The sequence below is a fragment of the Nipponia nippon genome, unplaced genomic scaffold (genome assembly GCF_047370975.1).
Source record: "Nipponia nippon isolate SJK-2023a ecotype South Korea unplaced genomic scaffold, ASM4737097v1 scaffold_3, whole genome shotgun sequence".
Taxonomy (NCBI): Eukaryota; Metazoa; Chordata; class Aves; order Pelecaniformes; family Threskiornithidae; genus Nipponia; species Nipponia nippon.
In genome coordinates this window covers 30,680,745-30,704,565 of record NW_028262347.1, presented here as the reverse complement: position 1 = coordinate 30,704,565, position 23,821 = coordinate 30,680,745, and the positions used below count along the sequence as shown (strand labels likewise).

At 35.8% G+C, this 23,821-nt stretch overlaps 1 protein-coding gene across 4 annotated transcripts in view; it reads right to left on the bottom strand.

Moving 5' to 3' along the window:
- The window catches only part of DOCK4 (dedicator of cytokinesis 4), a 254,113-nt gene that overhangs the window by 48,945 nt on the left and 181,347 nt on the right, over nt 1-23,821 (bottom strand). For all 4 annotated transcript variants that reach the window (XM_087765670.1, XM_087765672.1, XM_087765671.1 and 1 more), the window contains exons 25-30: nt 22,263-22,397; nt 17,698-17,796; nt 10,609-10,703; nt 3,011-3,086; nt 1,311-1,411; nt 581-639 (exon numbers count right to left, since the gene is read on the bottom strand). In XM_087765670.1, the coding sequence (XP_087621796.1) occupies nt 581-639; nt 1,311-1,411; nt 3,011-3,086; nt 10,609-10,703; nt 17,698-17,796; nt 22,263-22,397 (565 nt within the window). The remainder of the gene's footprint in view (nt 1-580; nt 640-1,310; nt 1,412-3,010; nt 3,087-10,608; nt 10,704-17,697; nt 17,797-22,262; nt 22,398-23,821) is intronic.

Sequence of the window (23,821 nt, the reverse complement as noted above, 5' to 3'; positions counted from 1 at the left end):
GAGGCTCATACTTTCAAACAGTTTGCACAGTTATTGCTTATAAATACCAAAATGTTCCTAAGTTTATATCCACACATATATTCTTCTTGTGTTGTCCAATGTGTCATTTATACATCAGTCACTGATTTGTTTATGCCTTTATATTTTAGTGCAACTAGGATTTAGGGGAAGATTTGATGCAAATCCAGCATCTCAAGAGAGCTTCAGAATTAAGATGTATGTCTGTTCCTTAAACTGTTTGGCAACAGAACTAAAATTGTGAACATAAGTATATTTCCAGGCATAATAATTCTGCTCAAAAAGAGCAGTACTTTCTTTTCTAATTTTCTCTGATGGTATTCTTTCAGTTCTCTTTGAAGGAACAGGGATAGGTCAGATACAGTATCAAGGCTTAGAAAGTTGAATTTAGCTATTAAGAAGGGAACTACATATGACTAGGGTTCTCCTAAACTTGAATCAAGACTTCATGTGAACTTAATTATCAACAACTCCTCTATCACTGGCAAGTGTATTTAATAGGTGAAGAAATAATAATTGTTTTTCATTTTACAAGCTAGTGATGATGTGTTTAATTACCTACCTAAATTTTGCCACATGCTGAAGATTTCACATCCCATTGTTACCCGCATGTCACCATATCTGCAATGTATTAAAATATAAAGCAAAACAGTGAAAGGTCATTTAAGAAAATCAAGTTCATATGCCATTTTGTGACATAGTTAAATGAAATGTCTCATCTGTAGTCCATAAAAAACTACTTTAAAAGTGATGATTTCTTCCAAGTTTTTTCTCTTTTCATTGTACCCAGCTAAAAGATTCCTAAACCCAGGTTTATTTGCAATATTGTCAAAAGTATACTGATACTGATTCTTTATAAATGCTATACATCAGTAACACAGCTGTGAAGCAAAAGCTATTTTTTGCAGTAATATGCTGTAGTTCTCTCTGAAAACAAATAGTTTTGCTCTAGCTTAGAGAAATACAATTAATTCATACAGACAACAGTGCAGTGCCTGGCAGAAACACCTGAACAAGTGCGAAACAATTTATGCATGAACTAGAAGTTAGTGTTGGCACTGCTACAACATGGCTATTTTTCTCCCAATATCTGAACCAATTTGGGCACTTCTGCGAAGGCTGCTATCAGCTCTGAAGGCCTATACAAAGGGCCAGAGCCAACTCTCATTCTAGTCAGTGGAAATACTGTTACAGTTACCTTTTTGGGAGGCCTTTTTGCAACCTCCCTTGCCTCGCATCTTAAAAAGCGTTTGATCTATTACAGTTTTCTAGAAGCTGACAGCAGTACTTACTTTTCTAAAACCTTTTTCTTCTTGGAAGGTGTGAACATCTCCAGTTGCAGACATAACTGGTTTATAAAAATGACAGCAAGAAAAAAGTAGGAATCCCATATCTACAATAAGCATATGGCACTTGGTTATTTCATTTTCTCAGTACCACCACTTTATGACCACTCAAGATGCAAATTTTCAAATCACGTCACTTGTTTCAGTCTCAACTAATAAATTAAACTGTTTTTGACTAAATTTCTTTGCATCCAAGTATACTTTTCAGCAACCTCAAAATGTTCAGCAGAAATACATCTGTTTTACATATTCTACATTTCTTAAATGTAAAGGTTTCAGAGTTGCAGATAATTTTTTTTTTTTTTATCCCTCCAAACCAGAAAACCTTACCTTCTAAATTTGGAAACATTTTTTGGTATATTTAAATAGAAGACTAGAAAAAGTTATGCCTTTAAGTCCAAAAACAAAAAAAAATCTGACATCTCAAAAGCTATCACATAACAGAATTGTCATTCTCTGGCCCATCCTACTTTATAATATTATTTGCAAGTCTCACTTGCTGCAGGCTTCACTGGACAAAACCGAAGCCAGGTTTTGTTAACATATTGCAAATATACAGATGTTTTGTGCACATGCTTTATGAATCAGATGTTGAATCTTCTACTTAGAAGATGTAAAGATAAATTTAAAGATAAAGCTAAAATACATTAAAATATTAATTATTATAATCCAATTATTGATGTTCCATGGCAGGAAGAAGAAAGAAGTGTAGGGGGAGCCCTATTCCAGACACTGCAGTTCTGCAGAAGAGTAACAACATTGCTAAGCAAGTTTAAGGAACATAGATGCCTTGTCTACAGGCAATTCTTTTATCAGCTTTAGCCTCTGAACTTGTGGAACTTCATTAAGGATAGGCTTCCTCATGTCCAGTTATGTGAAGTAGATAAATCTGCATTCCCACCAATCTCTCCAACAGGAGCCTGGATTTTCAGAGAAGCACCCACAACTCTGCTGGAAGTCAACAGGAGCTCGCTGTCTTCTCTAGAAAGGAAATCCTGCACTTTTAATGATGAAGCAATTAGACTAATGTCTCTGGGTTGGGCAGAATATTCGTTCAGGTTTCCATGGGAATGGGCCTTTTCAGATGCATTCCTAGGTGTTCTCACGTGGATTCTGAAAGCATCATTCCGTAATTCACAGTTTATCATAGGTGCCATATCTCACTGTATGAGGTGCTCATTAACATCTTTAACTACATTCACCATGCAGTGTCATAATTTTCTAATTTTAATTATGCAGCATATTAATTGGTCTTGAGAGAAATTACAGAAATGCAAACCCATTTTTGATAAATTTGCATCAATTCAAAAATGGAATAATTTTCCTTTCTGCAATAACTTCAAAATGACAAATGATAAAATTAGTTTCTATAATCACAAAAATTGCTATGCAAAAATCCTGAATAGTCTAACATAGATGATGAAATAACAAAATGAAAAATAAGAAGAAATTAAAATACCCACAGCATTCCTGATTTTTGAGATAGTCCTCTATTTAAGAAAAAAATCTCTGAGCACTTGAAATTGCTGATTTAGTATATGTTTTAGCTGTTTAGATGCTGGAGCTAAGTTTAATAACAAACAACCAAGCCACAGGATGATGTAGCAGCTATTGCATCTATCTTATGCTAGACACATTTACTCTACCTTGTAATCAAAGTTTTCATTTAAGAAGTTTTTACGAAGGGCATCCGAAAGGTACAAGACTGTAGTAATGATCACACTGGGAAGAAAAGAATGAAAAAGACAGTAGTTTTCATTAAGTGGAAATTCATATTTAATACTCAGAGCCAGACAATTTTCTAATGAAGAAATAGATGTAGCATGTATGGTGGCATTCAATATTACATTTTAAACATATACAAATATCTGACTACTAACAGCACCTATTGACAGAAAATAAAATATGCACGTTAAGAAAAAAATAATAAAAATAGGTATGATGTAAGAATGTGTGCTGAAAACAGATGTTCTGCATAGAAGAATATAATTGATCAAAAAGACAAACCATAAATTTTGTTCCGCAAATAATGCCGATACCAGATCTAACACACATTTTGTCCTACTAGCACTAATGCCTACAGTTGGGCAATTTGCTTTCAGCTTTCTTGGTACTGAAAATATGCGCGTATAGATTATAAATATAAAATACCTAGTAATTACCAATATATAATATTACAGCCCTATAGACAAAGAGTCTTTGTAATGACAACAGATAAAAGCAAAACTGCATGACCTCTGCGAGAAAGATCTGCATCTAAAGATCCTTATTTCATATGTTGCAAACGGTCATACATTGCCCTGCCTGAATTACATTAACCTATCTTAGATAAATATATATGACCAAAATCCTTACACAGTGGTTGTCACCAGGAGTCAATAACAGCCTTGCACATTGTAGCAACCAAGTTCGGTAATCCACAGAAACAGAACATCCTTAAAGATTATTTAAATATAATTCATTTCAATGATTCAACCCTTAAGCTAACCTCTGTAGCACTTGTGTCTATCAACATATTTAGTCAAGCCAAAAATCCTTAAAAACCATTAAATTATTTCTGAAAGTAGTCAGTAGTGGGTGCTTATGGGGGAGGAAAAAAGATAAACATAGAATGATCTTTTCACTGTTACACTCATGTATTTTACAACAGTCAACTGTTTAAAGACCTTTTGAGAAAAAGGTTACATCTACACATTTCATTTAATTGCCATCTACCTACTGTTAATATATCTAGTACTTCTTTGAACATGGTTCTTGACCTGTATGCTGTTACAATGCTAAAATTTGTTTCCCTTTCCATGCTTTGGACTTCATTTTCTACTATTTTTGCAATGCATTCAAGACAAAATACATTTTATTAAATATAACAACAGCAATATATATATTTTAAGGGTATAATATTTTTCATCTTCACAATACTGAAGAATTACACATTAACGAACCCACCTAGGAGACAAATTATTTTTTTTCACATTTCAATTTTATAAATGCAAAATGGCTATGTATCATTTAGCTTATTACTAGTTCAAGTGTTTGCTTCCATTTCTCTACTTTCAAAATGCCTGTCCCTGCCAAACTTTACCTTCTGGTTTGATGTGTCTGAACACTTGTAACAGCCAAGACCAAGATTGTTTTTAGAACACTGCTTGATTCTCAAGTTTCATTTGTTCTAGTTCCATTGCTCAAATATAATTGTCATACATATTATTTTCTCAACAATTACACTGTAGTTTTTCTAGCAAAGTAGTGCTCCATGTTTAGCATCATCTGTACAGTTTACCCCACTTTTTCTCTAACGGGGAATTACAGTGTGTGTACAGCACTCCTTGTTGCAGCATGGAAGACAAAAGTGAAACGTTAACAAACTAAGATAAGCAAAGCTAATAATCAAGGCACGGATAAGAGTCCTGTCGTTGTTATTGTGCATGATTTCATTTATAGCACGTTTCACAAAATGGAAATAGTTTGCATATTTCAGGAAGATGTTCTGATAGAAGAGGTCAGTTCAACAGAACTATTGCTATGTAGAATTTCAACCTAAGTCCAAAGTAAATAAATCTCTGAAAAACTGTATGCAAGAGAAAATTCCACAAGATCTCAAGAAGTGCAAACATATTGCCAAGCTTACATTACATAGTTCTATTTATGTCTGAGACAATTCCTTTCTTGCCACATTCCTTCCATGGCAGGTGAAACTGAAGAAAAAGATCTGCTTAAATTCTTATAGAGAAGGTGATTGGAGTAGAAATCTCAAATGCAATTTTTAGAATATTTTTTTCCAGAATTTTCCTGAGATAACAGAATAACTGCAATGCAGGTATTTCTTGCTATAGCCAACATAGCTCAGGTTTGATTTATTTGGTAAGTCAAAGATATGATATGGATTGGTTGATAAAATGTGGATCTGTAGAATGAGAGTATATATGTTTGTAGATAAAAAAAACCCTCAAAACATCAGACTGAACATAGAAAGATGAAGCCATCATTTTTGACCCACAATCTGTTATTCTGAATCCACAACAAACTAAAATCAGGTAGGACAGAAAACATTGCTGAGGTTGGGGGTTCATCTTTCCTCTTTTCCTACCAATAATATAGGTTCTATAAAAAAAAAGTAAAAATGCACAGAGACAGCAGCCAGAGGACAGATGGACAGCTGCCTGATCTGATACAATACTCACATTCCAAGTTGCTTCCCAGCCAATGATTTCAAAACAACAACAACATTTATTTAAAATCCATTTGAATATCAAACTAGAAAACATTGAGTTTGTGACAAGACTTGCTTTTCTTCCTTTTACCACCTGCCACAAATTTGTTCACAGCGACTGACTGTTTTACAGGAGAAAAACCTCTGCTTTTAGCTAATAAATTATTCTGGGCTCATATACAGAATGCTAACCCAGGGTCCGGTCAGGCCGTTTTTGACAGAGTGGCTTTTCCATCAAGTTTTCTCCGCAATAACCTGTTTGAAAACTCCAAAGTAGCCCCCAGAAGTTCAACTACTCATTTGCTGCCTGGACCGTGCTCTGGCAACCTGTCTTTTGCCTGGGCAGCCAACAGTAGAAAATGAAAGCTCTCTCTTCCATTCTGATATGGGACAAATATATAACACCAGCTTCTCATTTCATCCCTTGCTATTTCAGAGTGAAATCTTTACAAGCACAGAGGTGTTTGAACAACAAGTTTTTCATATTTCATAAATAAATGAAATGAACCTAGAGTCACATATATGTGTGTATATCCATTGTTATATGTATATAAACTTATTCATATATGCATACCTATGTATATAAACTTATTGATACATGCATACCTACGTATATATACGCTGCTTGTGACAGACTGAATGCCAGGTTCAGTTGTTAGCAACACTCTGTATTACATAAAAGCAAGAACGTTGTTAGCAACACTCTGTATTACATAAAAGCAAGAATTTTTGTTCATTGTAGGAGTCTCAGACTCCCACACCATGGGAGTTAACAGGATTCTTCAAAGCAGCCATAATGATGAAACTAATGCTAATTTGATGTCTTCCTTTACTGTGTATTCCGTTTGAGTTACTTTTTAACACATAATAATAATGTCTTTCAGTTATTACTGAATTAGATAACCAAAAGGATTCTCTGTTTAAAGTCCCTATGCCCAGCTATCAGTAGATACACTTGGAATTTTAGTATAAGCAACACTATAGTAGATCTTACTTTACAGATCAATTATTTTACTATAAATAAGAATATTCACACATCCATTTTGTATGCTTATAAAATTCAAATTGAGAATTGGATGATCTAGCATCTCTACCATTCAACAAAATGCTGAAAGGATATACATAGTAAACCATACAGAGATCTTTAAGATTAAAGGTTCTTGCATACCAAGAGCAGTGGAAAATTAGTTCATTGTTCCGTAATACATATGCATAATATGTTATAAATATCAAATCTTAGCTCAGCAAGTAATGGAAACTCACTTTGCTCTCCAAAAACCTCCTCAATTGTTAATGAAACACAACATATCTGGAGTTCAGCTGACTCTGTTAAATGCTCTCAAAAGATGCCAGTCAATTAAAGCATTAGATAAGTGATCCTTTTCCTAACTTTAGGGTAAGGTAAGCAAGTGACCATTACACAGCGATTTTCAGTTGAGAGAGACATTATGAAGATATCAAGAAGTTTCAATTTTAGTCTGGCCTGTTTTATTATAGGATTTTGGATTCCTCTCTGGCGCTAGGCAACTGATTGAGACATCTTCCTATATTATGTGGTGTTCATTTGCAGTTACAAATAGAAGCTTTGCTTAGAAGGCCAGTAAGCTAGCTTACTACTTAGTTGATGTAGAAAGTCTATCCCTATAATGAAAGAAATTAAAACTATATTCTCCATAGTATATATAAAAACATATTTTGCCACTCAGTAGTAATATCCATGTTAGAAATATTGGATAACCATAAGTAATTATTTTGCTTTGCTGAATGTATGCTGATTAGCTCCCTACAGATATCACATGCTTATGCAGTTTTAAACAGAGCTAATTTCTGTCTCATTGCTCAACTGCTAGAAGCTAATAAACATTAAGGATTTTTTTGCATGTTCTTCTCCTTCCAGCACAGAACACAATTCAAAAAAGATCTATTTCTCTGCTTTAGTGCTAAGTCTGCCTTTTAAAATGTCACTTTATTTCTCAAATTTTGGAAGTCACTTGGTAGTTTTATAATACTAGCCATTAATACTTTTTCATGTTGGGCATCCGCACATTCAGAATTACAGATCATGCATGCATCATCAGGAAGTATCTTAATTTCTGGATAGTTACAGATTTGTCTTCTTGAGCTCACAGTATCTTCAGGGTTTGTTTGGTTTTTTTTTTTGGTTTTTTTTTTATACCAGACAGCATCCAAGTATCAGATGCTACATAATTACTGAAAACACTGCAACAAGAAAGAAAAAAAAATCTAGAAGCCAGGGAGGGAAATATTTTTTATATACAAATATAATATATTGAAAGCATTATGGCATTTTAAGACCTAAAAATCTTCCAGGTAATTGAAGTTCTGCATATAAAAATAAGAGGAAAAAATGAGTATTCCCCCCCCGCCCCCCCCCCCAGGAAAAGCTTATTACCTGATTATATCCTTGCTAGGACTCATTTCTTCCCTAGGCTCAGACAGGCTAAATATCTCTTCCTGTAAATACCAGACAGGTTGAATTTTTATATCACTCTAGGGACAGGGGAGAGAAAAGACGCTGCTGGTGATGTGACTGCAGTGATGGGTGAAGCTCCCAAGACACACACTGCCTTCAGATTAGCTACCGTTTCTCAGGCTGAAGCCCAGACAGCCGAGAAGGCAGCCATCTGACACAGGAAACACGACAGTCATTTTATTCCTGGGAAGCAGGAGTTAGAAAAGATCCAGAATGTTAATGGATTACTTGATTATGCTCTTAAAAACATGGGCTAGACCTTCTAGTTTTTCCTTTTAGACATGGCTGGAGGAGCAAGGAGTTCAAGAAGTTTTGCCTTCAATTCTGAAGAGTCTCAGATCATTTGAAGCGCTCTGACTCATCGAGTGAAGCTCAGGGAGAATGGCTCACAGCTGCTTCTGTCCGTGGTGCAGGCAGTGCCCTAATTTCTCATTCTGCTTCTAGGCTCTTCCCTTTGCACTGAAAGATTTTGGGCTGGGACAATTCTAGCAATGCTATTATTCTGTGGCTCTGGGCTTTTGAACACCCCCGGGAAGCTGAAGGAAGGCAGCCATTGCAATGGCAGTGGGGGACACCAGTGAAAGGCAGGACCTCCTGTTCAGAAACTGCTCCAGAAAAACCAGTGCTCTGCAGTTGAGAACAGAAGTGGATTTTCCTTTCTGCTGCCTCAAAAAGGAACAGAAACTAAGCCATAAATATATAACATCGGAACGATGAGCCTTCAGTTCACAACACATTTTTAAGTACACCTGGCCAATCCCCTGTTTCATAGCAAACCAGCATTTCCTCCACAAAGGAACAAAAGCCTAGCAAAGCAGTTACTGAATGCTGAACTGGAAAAGATGTGTTTACATCCCATTTGCTGGCAGTAATGCTTATGCAATTGTGTGTTATCGGGTTCAGCTACCCGATCTGATCGGCTTCTCATGGCCAACTCCCACCAGCAGTTATTGTCAACTTCTGCCTATCTTCTTTGCTTGACAGAACTGGACATAGAGTCACCTCCTAGATAGTCAGAAACAACACGACATGGATTAATAAAAGGAGATGTGTGATGCTAAGTAAAATGCTGGTGCAAGTAAATATTCCTTATGCAGAACTTAGTATCATCATCTTTAGCATATCTGAACACCACCAGCCTGAGAAACACGTGCCAAGGTCGTTCCTAAATCTTAGTTTTGTACATGTCAGCTGTTGCAAAGCCATCTGCCAGGCCAGCTGTTTCTGGAATATATAACAATTTCTTAGCTTATATATTTAGTCTAGAAGTTCCTATGTTTTTTCCCCTCTTTCCTGTGTTTCTCAATTTATTTCTTAATTGTGATTACCAGATGCAGGCTGGTATCAGCCATATCTTCTGTAATATCATACACAGAAACAAATGATCATATCCATTCTTTGATTATTAACTTTTTTTTTTTTGGCTGGAATTCAAAACTTGGCAAGATCAGCAACACTAAGCAAGGTAATAAAAATGAGCAAAAAATGTTATTTTTTTTCAAGTCATGACAAAGTTTGAACAAATACTATGATGCTTGCATATCCATACACACACCCCAAATATATATATATATATATATATATATGAAAGCAAGTTTTGCCAAATTTAATTGTAACAATAATATTGTTACTACTAGTCTGTACAGCACCATGAATTTAAATTCTCCTTGGAGCCAGCAGGCACAATGCTGACTAAAAACCTATTTCCACCAGGCACTGCAATACGTACCATGAAAATTTCAGTCAATCCTAAATTCTGGATTCCTAGGTCTGACTAAAAAACCCCCCTCCTCTGCTAACAGTTGCATTTGTATAATTGACTGGTCAGCTGGCTTATCTGATCTAAAGCTAAGCCTACAAAAAAGGATAGCTGGTGATATAAGTGAAATAAAATTCAATAGTTTCAGACCTGTTGTAATGACTTCTCAGGAACACTGGGAACCTGTTTCTCTAAAAATAAGGCCTGAGCAAAGAAAGAATAGCTCAAAGGCAGGTTACATCTCAAAGTATCACTAGGCAATGCTTAGAGCCCTACGTTACCATTGCCTGTGCTGTATCTCATTTCCTGATTTGCAGTTTTTAATTTGTGATTTTTCTGATGAGCACTAAATTAACAAACAGGCAAAAACATCATTAATGATATTACAGCAGATAATTCCTTTTTGAGAGCAAACAAATCTTTACCAATTCAGCATTTCAACAAACAGATTTGAAATGAAGTTCTGTTGAGATTTGTCATTTGCTACTTGGAAAACAAAGCTGTTGATGCTTAGCATCTTCATTCTCTAAAAGTGTTTCTGAGTTTCCAGTTATGTGGGCTTACTGAAATTCAGAATAGAAAGAGGTACAGATTATATTATGAATTTATTGTGTAAAATAAGTCCAGAGATTTTAAATCTTAAATTCAAAAATGAAAAACTGCAGCCAGCATTATAAAAGATATTTTGAATTTTTATTACATACATCATATAACTTTGTTTATTTATACCATGATCATTGCATACTACCCATATTTTTTATTAACATTAAAAATGCCTTACTTGTTTGCAACCAAACGCATCACTGTCCAGTCTTTTGGAAACATCTCTGGTCGTATTAGTATCCGAAATACAGTGAAAATCTGCAGCAGGAAATCCTTTGGAAGGAAAACAAGCAGTCATATGCCTTTGTTGCTTTAAAAAGAGTGGTGAGCTTCAAAAATATTTTAATCAGAGACAAAAACTCATTATAGAAATCACAGAATTGCATTTATTTTCAACACAGATACACCTCTGAATATTTTTTCATTTTTTTGATTCCCCAAGAAAGCTTCAAATAGTGATTTAAATCAGTTTTCTTAAAAGGAGGAAAATAATTTAATGTGCCATTTGATTGACAGCAATGCATAAGAGAAATGTCAAAGATGCATTTGGTTTCCACCCATACACTTCCACAAATGCGATCCTGAGAACAATTTGCAAATCAAAAAAGCATTTTACAAACACTACAGAGTTCTGAATATCTCCTTAATCATGCCAGGTTTTCAACACTTTCCAGATTTATTCTAAAAGCAGCATTATGTGATGGGAAAGAGAGCAAGTGTAAGGACAATTTTATCATTGGGTTTGCAAAGCCCAGTGAATTCAATAGTGATGCCCAGGCCCCTGAACTGTTATTGCAGCTGTCTGTATGCAGGTCACTTAACCATTCTGCCTCATTTGTTGAATCTATAAAAACAGTGAACACACATGAGCTACTCTGAATGTAGAAAGCACTGCTTAAGAGCTTTTAGCCTCATCATCTCCTACGTCATTTAATCCACTAATAAATAACTAAATTAAACTATTCCTCTCAGCACACAGTTTTTCAGATTTTTCTTTTCACAAATAAAACTACCAACAAGGGTAATATTTCTAATGGCTCATCTCGATTGTGTATAGTACTGCCAGTATTTTTTTAGTAAGCAAAATGGAACTTTTGAGATCATGAAGAGCATGAGGTAAGTGATATAACATGCCTAACAGAATCGGTGTGGTACCTGACCTTGAAATGTTTTGTATTGACTCTGCCCACACTTGTAGAGAGTTAGCCCGAAACACAGATGAGATGAAGATACAACCAAAGGATACCAAATAATTTTGAACACCAAAATACATTCTCAAGTGCATTTACCAAAGCGTAGATGACAGGCATTGCACAACAGATGTCTTTCATTAGAGAATCACTGTAAAGGGGGACGAATGCAGGCACTGGGAAAGGCAGCTGAGATCCCTGCGCCCACCCACCAGAGATTACATAAAAGAGACAACCTGTTTTCTGAGCAAGATGCCAAAAAGTTCTCTGTATTAAAGAGCATAAACAACACTCATTGCAGATAACAGTGTTTGAATGCAGGTGACCAGCTTTACAGATAAAGAAGTAGCTCTACAAGCAACACGTTTATTCCAGACTGCTTTCCTATAGCTTTGCACCTTGTAGCTAAATTTCAACATTTCTGCCTGCTCCTTTTTTTTCTTTAGGGGTTACCTCCCTTCCCTGTACTGTAATCCCTGCAGCTCTGTGCTCAGCAATATGGGAATGCCTCGAATGTTGCTGTATGTCACCTCGCAATAACGTCCCAAATTCTCCCATATCCCATTTTTATCCCATGTGTTGTCCAGACACAATACATGTTGCTGGTGTTAGGGAGCTAACTGACTGGCTGCTGAACTGAAGAGACCAAATGGCTCCTCTTGGAAAACCAAGCAACTGTTTAAGGACTTAAAACCAAAGGGCTGCGTGAGGTGTAAACTTAGTGCCTTTGAGACCCACGGGCCACTGCCAAAGCCTGCTGAAATTAGAATCATAGAATCATTTAGGTTGGAAGAGACCTTTAAGATCATCCAGTCCAACCATTAACCTAGCACTGCCAAGTCCACCACTAAACCATGTCCCTAAGCACCACATCTACATGTCTTTTAAATACCTCCAGGGATGGGGACTCAACCACTGCCCTGAGAAGCCTGTTCCAACTCATGAGCTGGTTCAAAAGTCATTAAGAAAAGAATGACAGACAGAGAGGAAGATTATATACTTCATTTCTTTAGGTAACTAGGCTAAAACCAGAATAAATCTTTTATTCCAGGCAAACTTTAAAACAAAGCAAATACAGACACTGGCATTAAATTTTGAATCATAAACACCAGGCTAATTATTTCTAATTTTAACAGAAAAAATAGAAAGTTGCATCATTAATGGAGTGATAAGTGATATTAGATACAAAATGGGCATTTGAAAAGCCTGAATAAGACTGAAGATCTCTTTGTTAGACTACGTGTTAAAAACATATAAACAAAATGGAGTATAATTCAAAGCTGAAATATAACTGAAAGAAATAGATACCTTCTAAAAAACTTTAGGAAAACTAGTCAGTTGTAAGATTTTCAAGATACAAGTATTAAGCTTCTGTTAACAGAACTAATCTGTAGCTAACTTTAGTTTTTCGTGATTCAGTTTTTGTATATTTGGTAATACATTTCTCTAGGAATCTATTATAAGCATGAAAATAACCAAAGGGTAAAATGCCAGTTGACTAGTTTGATACTTTGCCATTAATGTGCTGGTATCCTTCATGTGTCAGCACAGCTCATGATGTTCACTCCCAAGGGACCCACCCATAATAATAATAAAAGCAATTCCATAAAATGATTTGATCATCATTTCAATGCCTGGCATTTTGCAGGATGCAAGTGCTCATTTTTGTTTCATGGTCCAAACGTCACAAGACGTTGCTATGAAGTACCATTCGCGGAAGATCAATTTTGTAACTATATTTTGAACTGTTTCCTTTGCACTATTGTGTTTCATAGTTGTATCTGCTCTGCTGAACACATCATAATGATTTAGTAACAGATTTTAACATTTAAAGATTTTTGCCAGCAGTGTAAGCGAACTAACATTTGGTTGGTTGAGTACAAATATAATTAATGTCTCATATGCCTGCTATCTTAAGAGACAGCAAGGGAGTAATTTTGTCCTTTTACATACTCTAAATACCATCTCTTAATATTCCTACCTAGTGTACATAAGCTCTAGTACTATCTTACACCACTTAAATAATATCACAATATCATAGTTCAGTTTCTTCCAGCAGGAATATTTGCTTGATGAAATTATCAAGCTGTGATTAAGTGAGAAGCACGGCCTTCTGAAAGACTGAAAACCAGCTATTCATCTAATCAAAAACTGCCTTGGAATTTCTTTCACATTTCCCTGTATGCATGTAAAATCCTCTGTAAAGGAGGTCAGACTCTTCACGGGATCGCTCAGAGTGCATCTATGTTAGCATTTTAGTTTGGGTGAACAGTCCACTTTGAAGCTAATTGCTTGATCATCTATTGCTTTGGTTCACACTGCAGAGTTATCAAGATAATTGAGACTGAGTCTTTGTAGAGCATCCTAGAGCTTTTTTTCAGAGTGACAAGGTGCCCATAAGAAAGAGGATGAACAGTGACCCCTCTCTGCCTGGACAACTCATCCATCCTGTGGCCTACTCCTTTCCCAGATCTTCCTTCATTCACTGCTTCCTCAATCTACATCAGAAGCCACCCAAATATTTGTTACAGAGCTACTCCTCTGCCCCAGCACTCATCCTTTCAGAAGTCCCATACGTGAGCAGATGTCGCTGCATAGCAGGGGAAGAATTGAGCTTCTCCACCAGAGACATTCCCCATACCTACAGACCTCACACAGCCTGTGTCCAAGGGGTCATTAGAGAACAGTGGAATAAATTGCACTTGGTGGTAGGATTCAGAACCCACATTACCCTGTTCAGGCTCCTTTAGCTGGAAGAGAGGGATCAGAGAGAACTAGTAAGGTTTACACCCATCCCCATGAAATATTATCTTTTCCTTCATCAGATCTCTCCTGTATATCTGTTCTGCCACATTATGTAGGGTACACTGCCAATGGATAAAAACTAGACCTTCTGGCAGGTGCTTATCAATTTGTTTTGTCTTCTTTTAATCTATTAAAAAACACACACATATCAACCAAAACCACCCTGCTGTGGTCAAAGCTGCACTGTGCTAACATATACTGTTTTTTTCATTCACTTTCCCACTTCTTTCCTCCTATTTATAACTTCCACTGTTACCTTTGTCATAAATTATATCTGAGCTTTTTTGCGGCAGCAAATATCCGCCTACAAGGGCGCCTCTGTTCTATAAATTTCTATAAAATATATTTAATAGAAGATGATGGTATTTTGTAGAAAGCAAAAGGAGCATATCTTTAAAATAATATTGAAAGATAAAAGAAAGCATTTAAAATTACTGCCTCATTAAATTCAATGTTTCAAAAAAGTGAGTGAAGTATAGTCTCCAGTGCTACCACTCAGCCATGAATCCCCTGTCATTTCTTTGTTACTTCATTTGCATGTTTTCAAACATAAAATGCTTTTTCTGTCTTCTGCTTTGTGTGGAAAAAACCTGACTCTCAAAGAACTGACTAAAATAAAAACAGTCACCATGTCAATTACTTAAAATAAACATATTTACAAAATAAAGGAAATATTTCCATAAACAACCACTTGTTTAAAGCACCACTTAGATGCATGTCATAAAAATGTGTACATGTCATTCCTTTAAAGCCTCCATTTTGCTATACTGTGATTAACAAGCTGGAAACAGTCTTTAATAATTTTGTTATAGACTGTTAAAAAAAGAATAAGAACTGCAAATATATTTCGATAGAATGAATGACAATCTTCATTCCCTTTTACAAGTACTTGCATGAGTGAATTTTTGTTTGGAGAAGTGGTTTGGTGGGGGGATTTTTTCAATAGTATCACAAATGCTGTGCAAACATGCATTCATGCAAGCACGTGACATAGTTGCCTTGAGAATTAGTCTGGAAGAAAGAAGAGATACCTTGTGATATCAGTGCCTAATCGTTCAGTATAGATGGCTAATTATAAACAGAGGTAGTCAAAGCAAAAAAACACAGTAGGTAGCAATTCAAAGGCCTGGGTTACACTCTGATAAGTCCCTTGCACACCCCCTATCAGATTTGTAACCTGTAATGTGGCTTAGGGAAGACCCTATCCACTTCAACATCACTGACTGGGAGCAAAAAGAGGTTTCAAAAATACAGCAAGCTGATGGTAGTTACCACTGAAGCTTAAATCCCAAAGTACATACTACCCACAAGATTAACTATGGCTACTAGTTCAGCCTCTAAAAGCATATCTGACAAAAAAAAAAAGTGTTATCACAGATATTTACACCTTGTGAATCTTCATTTGCTCATACTGATGTCATTTCTTAAAGCAGTATAGAATACCAAGGAAGTTCCACACTTGGCAAACAAAGCAGAAAAATACAGAGGTAAGTGGCAAGATGGTTTAGATCATTTAAGTCATATACAATCACCTCATGATTAACAGCAGTGTCAGCCTCACACACTAGCTCTCATGCTTCCCTCTTGCTCTCAGTTATACACATTTCAGTGATATTTGATATTTCCAAGTGAGGAAAAAAACCAATATATTATTTAAGATTCAGAAGAGAAGGAATGCTGCATTAATTATGATCAACCTACTGCCACTGAATCACTGGTGGAGGTGATGCTGATTTGATGAGATCTGAATGGAAATAAACTCTGGGCTTGAGTTCTTAAGACCTCTATTTTGATAGCTGATGGCACTGGCTACAGCTGCTTTCCATATGTCTCTGTATAATAGTAGGGTATGTGCGTGGGGGGAATATAAATGTGTCAAATCAAACACCATTCAAGCATTAATTCTAGAGATTTTTCACGTTCTAGAAGCAAGACAGTCTGAATAAACTCGACACTGTATTTCACAGATACATCAAACAGAAATCAAGCTTGAAACCTCTAGGAAATATAAAAGTCTAAACCTAGGAATATAGACCTGCTCAGAACTAAAACAAAAGGGAAAATATTTTCAGTAAAAAATGCCTAGGTTCCACAAAATATACTAAAAATTGCCTAAGGATAGCAGCTATACTAGATGAAAACAGATGCTGTAATACTAGTATAAAAAGCATCCACCCTATGTAACTCCTAGGTAGTACCTTTGATTCATAATAGAGAACTTCTCAGCAGTATTTTCTGTCTTTTGAGATCAATATGACCATCTCACTACAAAAAAAAAAAGCACTCACGGATGGCATGCTCTTTTCAGAACAGCTCTAAACAGTTATCAGGAATTGAAGGAAATCTGAAATTGCACCATGGCTAGACTCCCCTTTTCAGGCTAGTACTTAAGTTTATCAAATGGTAATTTAAGAGTAACATCTAAAAATAGATTAACACACTAGGACATTAGTACTCTCCTATCTAGGATCACTGGCTGAATAATGGGTATAAGTGATCACTCAAGATTTCTTGTGCGGATTAAATTTGGTACTATATAAGTTTCACAGGGTCTAGAAGAGCGGCAGTCTTAATATATACCTTTATACAGGAAATCTTAACTTTTAAAACATTTTTTAAAAAATCCATCCCCCTCCTCCAAAAGGGAATTAAAAATGTTGTATCTCCATGAACCTGGTAACTCCATCAATGAAATTGGTAGAAGCTGCCCTGAAAGCGTTGTGAAGCTACTCTCTCCCATGATCAAACTGGGTAGATAGACATTACAAGTCTGACAGGTCCTCCTGCCAATGGACTTGCTGCAGAGTTACGAAAAGCGGAGAGTTGGTTGAATAGGCATTTCTCAAGCCGTGTTTGCCATTGACATATATGATTTAATGAATGAATGAATGAATAAATAAATAATACATACAATAAAACAAAAACACCACCCAACTGCCTAGCAGGAAGAATCAAGCAGAACCTTAGATTGACTAGATTTAACCTTTAAAACAGGCTTTGAGGCTAAGTTTATGGCTTTAAAGCTATTATATAGTGCCCCCCATCCCCATTCTATCTGCTGTCATTGTAGAAGCAACAGAATCCTAACCCCACCCTAAGAGTGGACCTAAGTAGACCTGAAAGCCTGTGCAAAAGTTGGCTAATCTGAAAAACAGATTGCATTTAAATACCAAGGCATTTCATCAAAGCACAGAAATATCTTAAAGGGAGGTAAATCAAAAAGAGAAATAAAGAGAGACCTGAACAAGTGGAAAGACAATTCTGTTACTTACCCTCAGATCCTCCTTTGTGTTGAAGCTGTCAAGAAGCTGTTGATAATGTCTATCAGTCATTTGTCGCAAGAGTGACAACAAACAGGAGACAAATTCCCCCTGTTCAGATAAGCCAAGAATAGAAATATAATAGATATTATAATGTCTTCTGCATTTAAGCTTAAAGTGTCATACTATAAGCACTTAAAAATAAATAACAGATGCAAGAGAAATTAATCTACAATTAGGAAACATTATTTCTTAAGACTCCATATTTGGTGAAAATACGTTAACTTTGCTATGAACTTCCTTCCCATTTAAAGAATGATTTTTCCCCAAATTAAGTTTACTTGCTTAGCAAAGCCTATTTGAAATAGTTCCAGAAGGGCTAAACCAGTAAAAGTTTGATTTTTGATTTGTGATTTGTTTCCCTTGTATCTGTTTTTAAACAGATTTAGATTGCTAAAATTACAACCTTTTAGTCAATTCAGTTTTGAAACAAATATAAACAAAAATATTTTGCAACAGTTCTGGGAAGAATGCTTTTGTTTTCCTTTAGGGAATAAATTAATGGAGTGAGCTGGGAATTTTTTCAAAACATTTTTTTTCATCACAAAAGACATGTTTGTCAAAAAGAAAACTCATTTATAGGACTGAACAAACCTCGAAAATGTTTTGATCAGAAGTTTCCTTGGACCTACAGAGGAATTTCTCATTAAAACATATATCCAGAAGTTGAGCTTAATCATAGGGCAAGACCTCTCTCTCCCACAGTGACAATTCCTGGATTCACACTCCACACTCCAGAAAAGGGATGCTCCAGGGAGCAGCTGAGGGACTTACTGGACTGCTGTGCGGATTCCTCCCTGTCTCTACTGATGCACATTCACCAGGCTGTCCTTCAAACAGCATGGGATTCAGGAGCAAAAGAGCAGAAAATAGCATTGGGTATCTCCAGTGAGCAATCAACTGACCAAGACATTATGGGAAGGAATAGGTTCTCCCTCTCTTTTTCCTGTATACTTGCTCACTTTTGAAATGGGAAGAAACACTGAATGGTATCAGTCTGGTCCAACTGCAGAATGGATGAGGACAGGAAAGAGTGAAATGTATGGATTGCATCCCAGTGCTTAAGAACAATTCTGAAATCTTACAAGCCTGTTAAAAAGCGGGAAATACACTTCTACCCTCTATCCACCAGGAATGGGGAATGAGACTGGGGGAAACAGACAGGTATAACAGTACTTTAAAAGGGTGTCTTTCTTTAGTTTGTCAAGTCCAATTTTGGAAAGATTTCCCCCCATCTTTCATTAAAAACAGAAAATAATATAAAAAAAGGAGTATGTTTTCACAGAAACGGGTATTCTGGATTTTACATTGGAAGGCCTAATTCACTTGTGATTACACCTTGTATACTGGGTGGTGTGTGAGGTGATGGCTTTCACTGGTAATAAAATAATAATAGCCTTGCTCATAATAGGATTCTACACTGAAATAAAGATCCCAAATTAATTACGTCCCTGCAAAGCCATTGTTTTTTACAGTGAACACAGCATTCTCAAAACAATATCCTAAGGCTACAAAGTCTCCTAATCTTCATGCACTGGGCATAACCATCAAGGTTACAGCTGCCATCTCATAAATATCTGAAAATTGATTTCCAACCCTATCAGGTTCTCTTCAGAAAACAAAAAGACTTTTACCATTATTTTTTAATATTTTCAATTTCATTATATCTAACCTCAATATGACTTTATCATGCCATTTAGTATAATGCAGGTTCATCTAAATAGGCACAATTTTTGGAGACTTTTATTCCAGTTATAAAATCCGAGACCACTCAGATTTGGCTAATTAGCCAAAATAAGCAGAGTAAAAAGTGTAAGCTTACCTGATTGCTAGCTTGAGTATGAACCTTTTGAATACTTCCCTTCTTGCTTAAGCATTTTAAGCAGTCTTTTCTAGTCACCTTCCTTCGATGTTCCCACATTTACTTTGTCTTATAGTAGTACATTAAAAATCACAGTCTATTATAGAAAGCTGTACTATTATAGTTGACAGACAGATCAGCTTTAAAAGGGTACCAGCTTTAGCTAATTGTTAACTGACTTCTAAATTTGAGCTTTTAATTCAAATGTAGGTAGCTATACAGGCAGCTGGTTTTTAAAATAACAATGAACATTCAGCTGCATTTGTTGAACTCAACACAAAAATGTATGTTGTAAGATTTCTGCCAGTGTTAGCCACAAACTAATTAGTCAGGGTACATGCAAATCATGCACGAAAGCAAACTCCACACACAAAGACCTTGATAAAAACTATTTAGGATCTGATTCTAGTGTCATAAGTCAAGCCAAGCAGTATATCCAATTCCCTTAGGTAGAAGCCTTAAGTAATTTTTTGTGTCTTATTTAAGGAGCACAATTATTAAAATACATGGAGCTCACAATTAAATTGCAATTCATTTAGGTTCTGAGGGACTGAACTTCCAAGATCTGAAATCAATAAACGTTCACTTTAATTGGATTGCTTTCTGCTAACTCTTTATATGCAAATGCATTTTTCTTAAGGAAATCTAAAGGGCTAAATCACTGACATCCTAAAGCAGAAGTTTCACTTTTACCATTGCATTAAATTCAATGTTTATTAGTGCAACATCTGTAACACTGACACCCTGAAGACGTCATCTTTGTGCTCAGTTTAAAGCATCACATCCATCTCGCAGGTTACCATCTAACAAGATTCTTCACTGAAAACTGAAATGGTACCAAAGTATCGAAACTACTTGAGACGAAAGAGATGGTGTAGTTACGGCAGCGCACAGACTGATGCCACCTGATTTTATGTTGCTTCTTTGTGCAGAAAAACATTGACACATGGGCCTAGAAGATCACGCTGAGATGAGTTTGGGACTACTTCCACAATGAAGACTATATCTGATGCAAAAGCATGACAAAATTTTATCCAGTGTGCTGTCATGATACATCTCACAAACAGTATTTTATGATACATGCAACTTGAAATAATGGTAACGTACCAGAACACTTTACTGCTGTACTCACATTGAGTACTTTATCATACTTGCTCTACAAATAGTTCCAAGAATCCGGCTTTGTGTGTTGCCATAAGCCCATACTGCATGATGTTACTACATAAATGTATATAATTGCCTTATGCTGTGCTGTGAGTCACTTCCACATTAAGTATTCTTTGAGATGCCTGTGGTGAAAGTGACATGGCTTTTCTGATGCATAAAAAGAAAATTTTGCAACTTGAAAGCACTTTCAGAGTCTAATTTTTCGATAGTGTGAAAGAATTAGGCTGTCATGGTGCTTTATGAAAACTTAATCTTCAAGGAAGCGGATATCTCAGAAGAAACCAATAAGCTCAGAGCTTTGCTACACTAACAGTCTAATACTACAATCCTTACTTCAGCTGAGATTTTCTTGTAATGGTCTGATATGCCACATAGCGTACGTTTGTAATTTTGTAATTTAAAGAAAAAAACCCCCAAACTCTTAGATGTATAGTCCTGCTGAATCACAGTGATTAAAGCATGGTGTTATCTTACTGCAGAGCTTGGTCAGCTCCATAAAACACTCCATATAATGTTTGTTCTCTGTGGGATGAAGTAAAACAAACAAAAAAGCCCAACACCACATTTCTCCCACAGCTGTTAAATGCTTTTTAAAATGCTTGATCTCAGAGGAAATTCAGGTTTGAAAAGCAACCATCTATTCAATAACAAAAACCATTACAGTGTAAAAATTGGGCAATTAATTAATTAAGCATATAATGGATGGTAACTCACACAGCACAGTACGTTCTTTGCACAAAATGTCACCCCCTCACCTCATATTGGAGTCATATCCCTTGCTATATTAGAACTGATTTGCCCTTCAAAAGTAAACTGGGAACCTTGCTGCAAACAAAGCAAAATAACACTATTTTGTTTCATCCATGTTCATAAATGCCTGCATTTCAACCTTCTATTTTGCATGAGTTGTTACAGCAGGTTGACCAAAATATCATTTGTTAATCTTCTAAATCCATCCTCTTTACTCCATGTGGTAGAAATGAAGCTCAAATGCTCAGCCTTTCATTGTTCTTTCAAGAACAATGCCTTTCAACTAATAAATTTGGGTTTGTACAAGTTAGCATCACAGATTCTACAGGAATTTTTAGAGCTGCTTCATCATGTAAAAATGCATGCATTTTAGGACATGCAACGTTATTGATTGATACTTTTCCATTTTCAGGCTTTCAAAAAGAGAGTTTCAGAAAGCTATTAAATTTGTCAACAAAAGAAACATAAGGAAATAATTATTGACCTCAAACACACTCAAAAGAAATTTTATCTTTTGGGTTTTTTTTCTGGATCACAATTTATAAATAAATTTATTGAAAAAAATTACTATTTCCAATGAAAATGAACAAAATGCAAGATAAGTTTTTTGTTCTCCTCATTCTCTGCTTTATATCCAAAATCTTGACATTGTGAATTACAATCTAAAGACAATATTGTCACAAGTCTAGCTGTCCAACCAGTGACAATTGTGAACTATTTCATTATAAAAAAAACTTACAGTCACATCTTGAAATTGGAGGCGCATAGCAGAGCCTGATGGTTGTGGTCGACTGGTGATCTCTAGTATGGTCCTTAACAGAATATCTAGCAGGCTGTTTACAATCACATCAATTTCTTCCAGGACAGATTTTTCCTTAAATAATAAAACATTTAAAATTTTAAAATAGAAAGATGACCACAGGCATATTTCCTTTGATGTTGTTTTAGAAACAAATGATAGTTTTACTATGAATTTTACATTTGAGCAACAAGAACTATTCTCTAATTAAGATATTGTTTAATCCTATTGATTTTTTTCTAACAGTTTTCAATTAATTACACTGTACTGAAATATAGAGGACAGTTACAGGGATGACTTTGAATATGTAAGCGTTCATCAAATTAGCATAGCTCTATTTTCAATTAACGTTTAGAAGAAAGCAGTAAATAATATATAAGAACTTTTCAGGCAAGATTTTTATAGGTAACACCCATATATTTTCTGGGGAAATTGCCAAGAGAGGCTTAAATTCCAAAAAGTAGAATTCTGTTTTCACACTTCGAAACTACCACCAGAAACAAGCAGATGGTGCTCAACCTTCAAGACCTGCTTCAGCAGTAAGGACCAGCTACATTGCTTCCCATCAACTGAGTAGCACAAACAAATTAGTCATTTATGTAAGCCTACAACCACTTGTACGCAACATCGATACAAAGGAACCAAAATGTTCACCGCCAAAAGAGACCAGGGATACCTTAATTACATGCATGAAAACACTTGATGAAGTCAAGTTGTAGTTACTTTTCCTTTTTAATTCAGATGGAAATGTTTTCCCTGCTTCAACAATGTCTTCTGTCTCCACTGCAGCAGACACCACCATCTTAATCTGAGTGATTTTATCCCCAATTTAAGATGACATTTCTTCGCAGAAAGAAACACTTCATAATCAAATGCACACAATCAAACTAAAACTCAGCTGACAAACAAATCATTCAACTTTGCTGACACTGAGGTGTAGGAGTGATTTTTTTTTTTTTTTTTTTTTTTGCTTCCTACACACCCAAAGCATATGATTTTTAACAAAACTCAAAATTCCTGTTTGGATTCAAGATGAGTCTAATGTCACGGCCATGTTCTCTGTCACTTTGTCTAGTATCAAACAACTATTAACTATCCTACTCATGAAGGCAGACAGTATACAGTATATTTAGGAGCTGTATCAACCATGAGGACTCATGTACAAACTACTATGAGAATGGCCAACCACCTTAATTTTCAAAGCTGCCTGACTGCAAATTCACCTGTTCCCTCAGTCTCTAAATGATCTTGATTACCATGGAAGCAATGAAGTTCTGAACCGATCCACAAAAATTATATCAAAGTCACCAAGTTGTGAATACTCTCAATGACTCAAAGACTACTAAAAGCAGTAGCTGCATATCCTGAACATTGGAGAGAGTTTTATGTAGACATCCACTTGTTACTGTGTACATCTCTGGCTTGATGACTCCAAATGAAAGATCTCCTGAAATTAAGACCAGATATGTAAGCCTTTCTCCCAATCCAAAACCACAGCT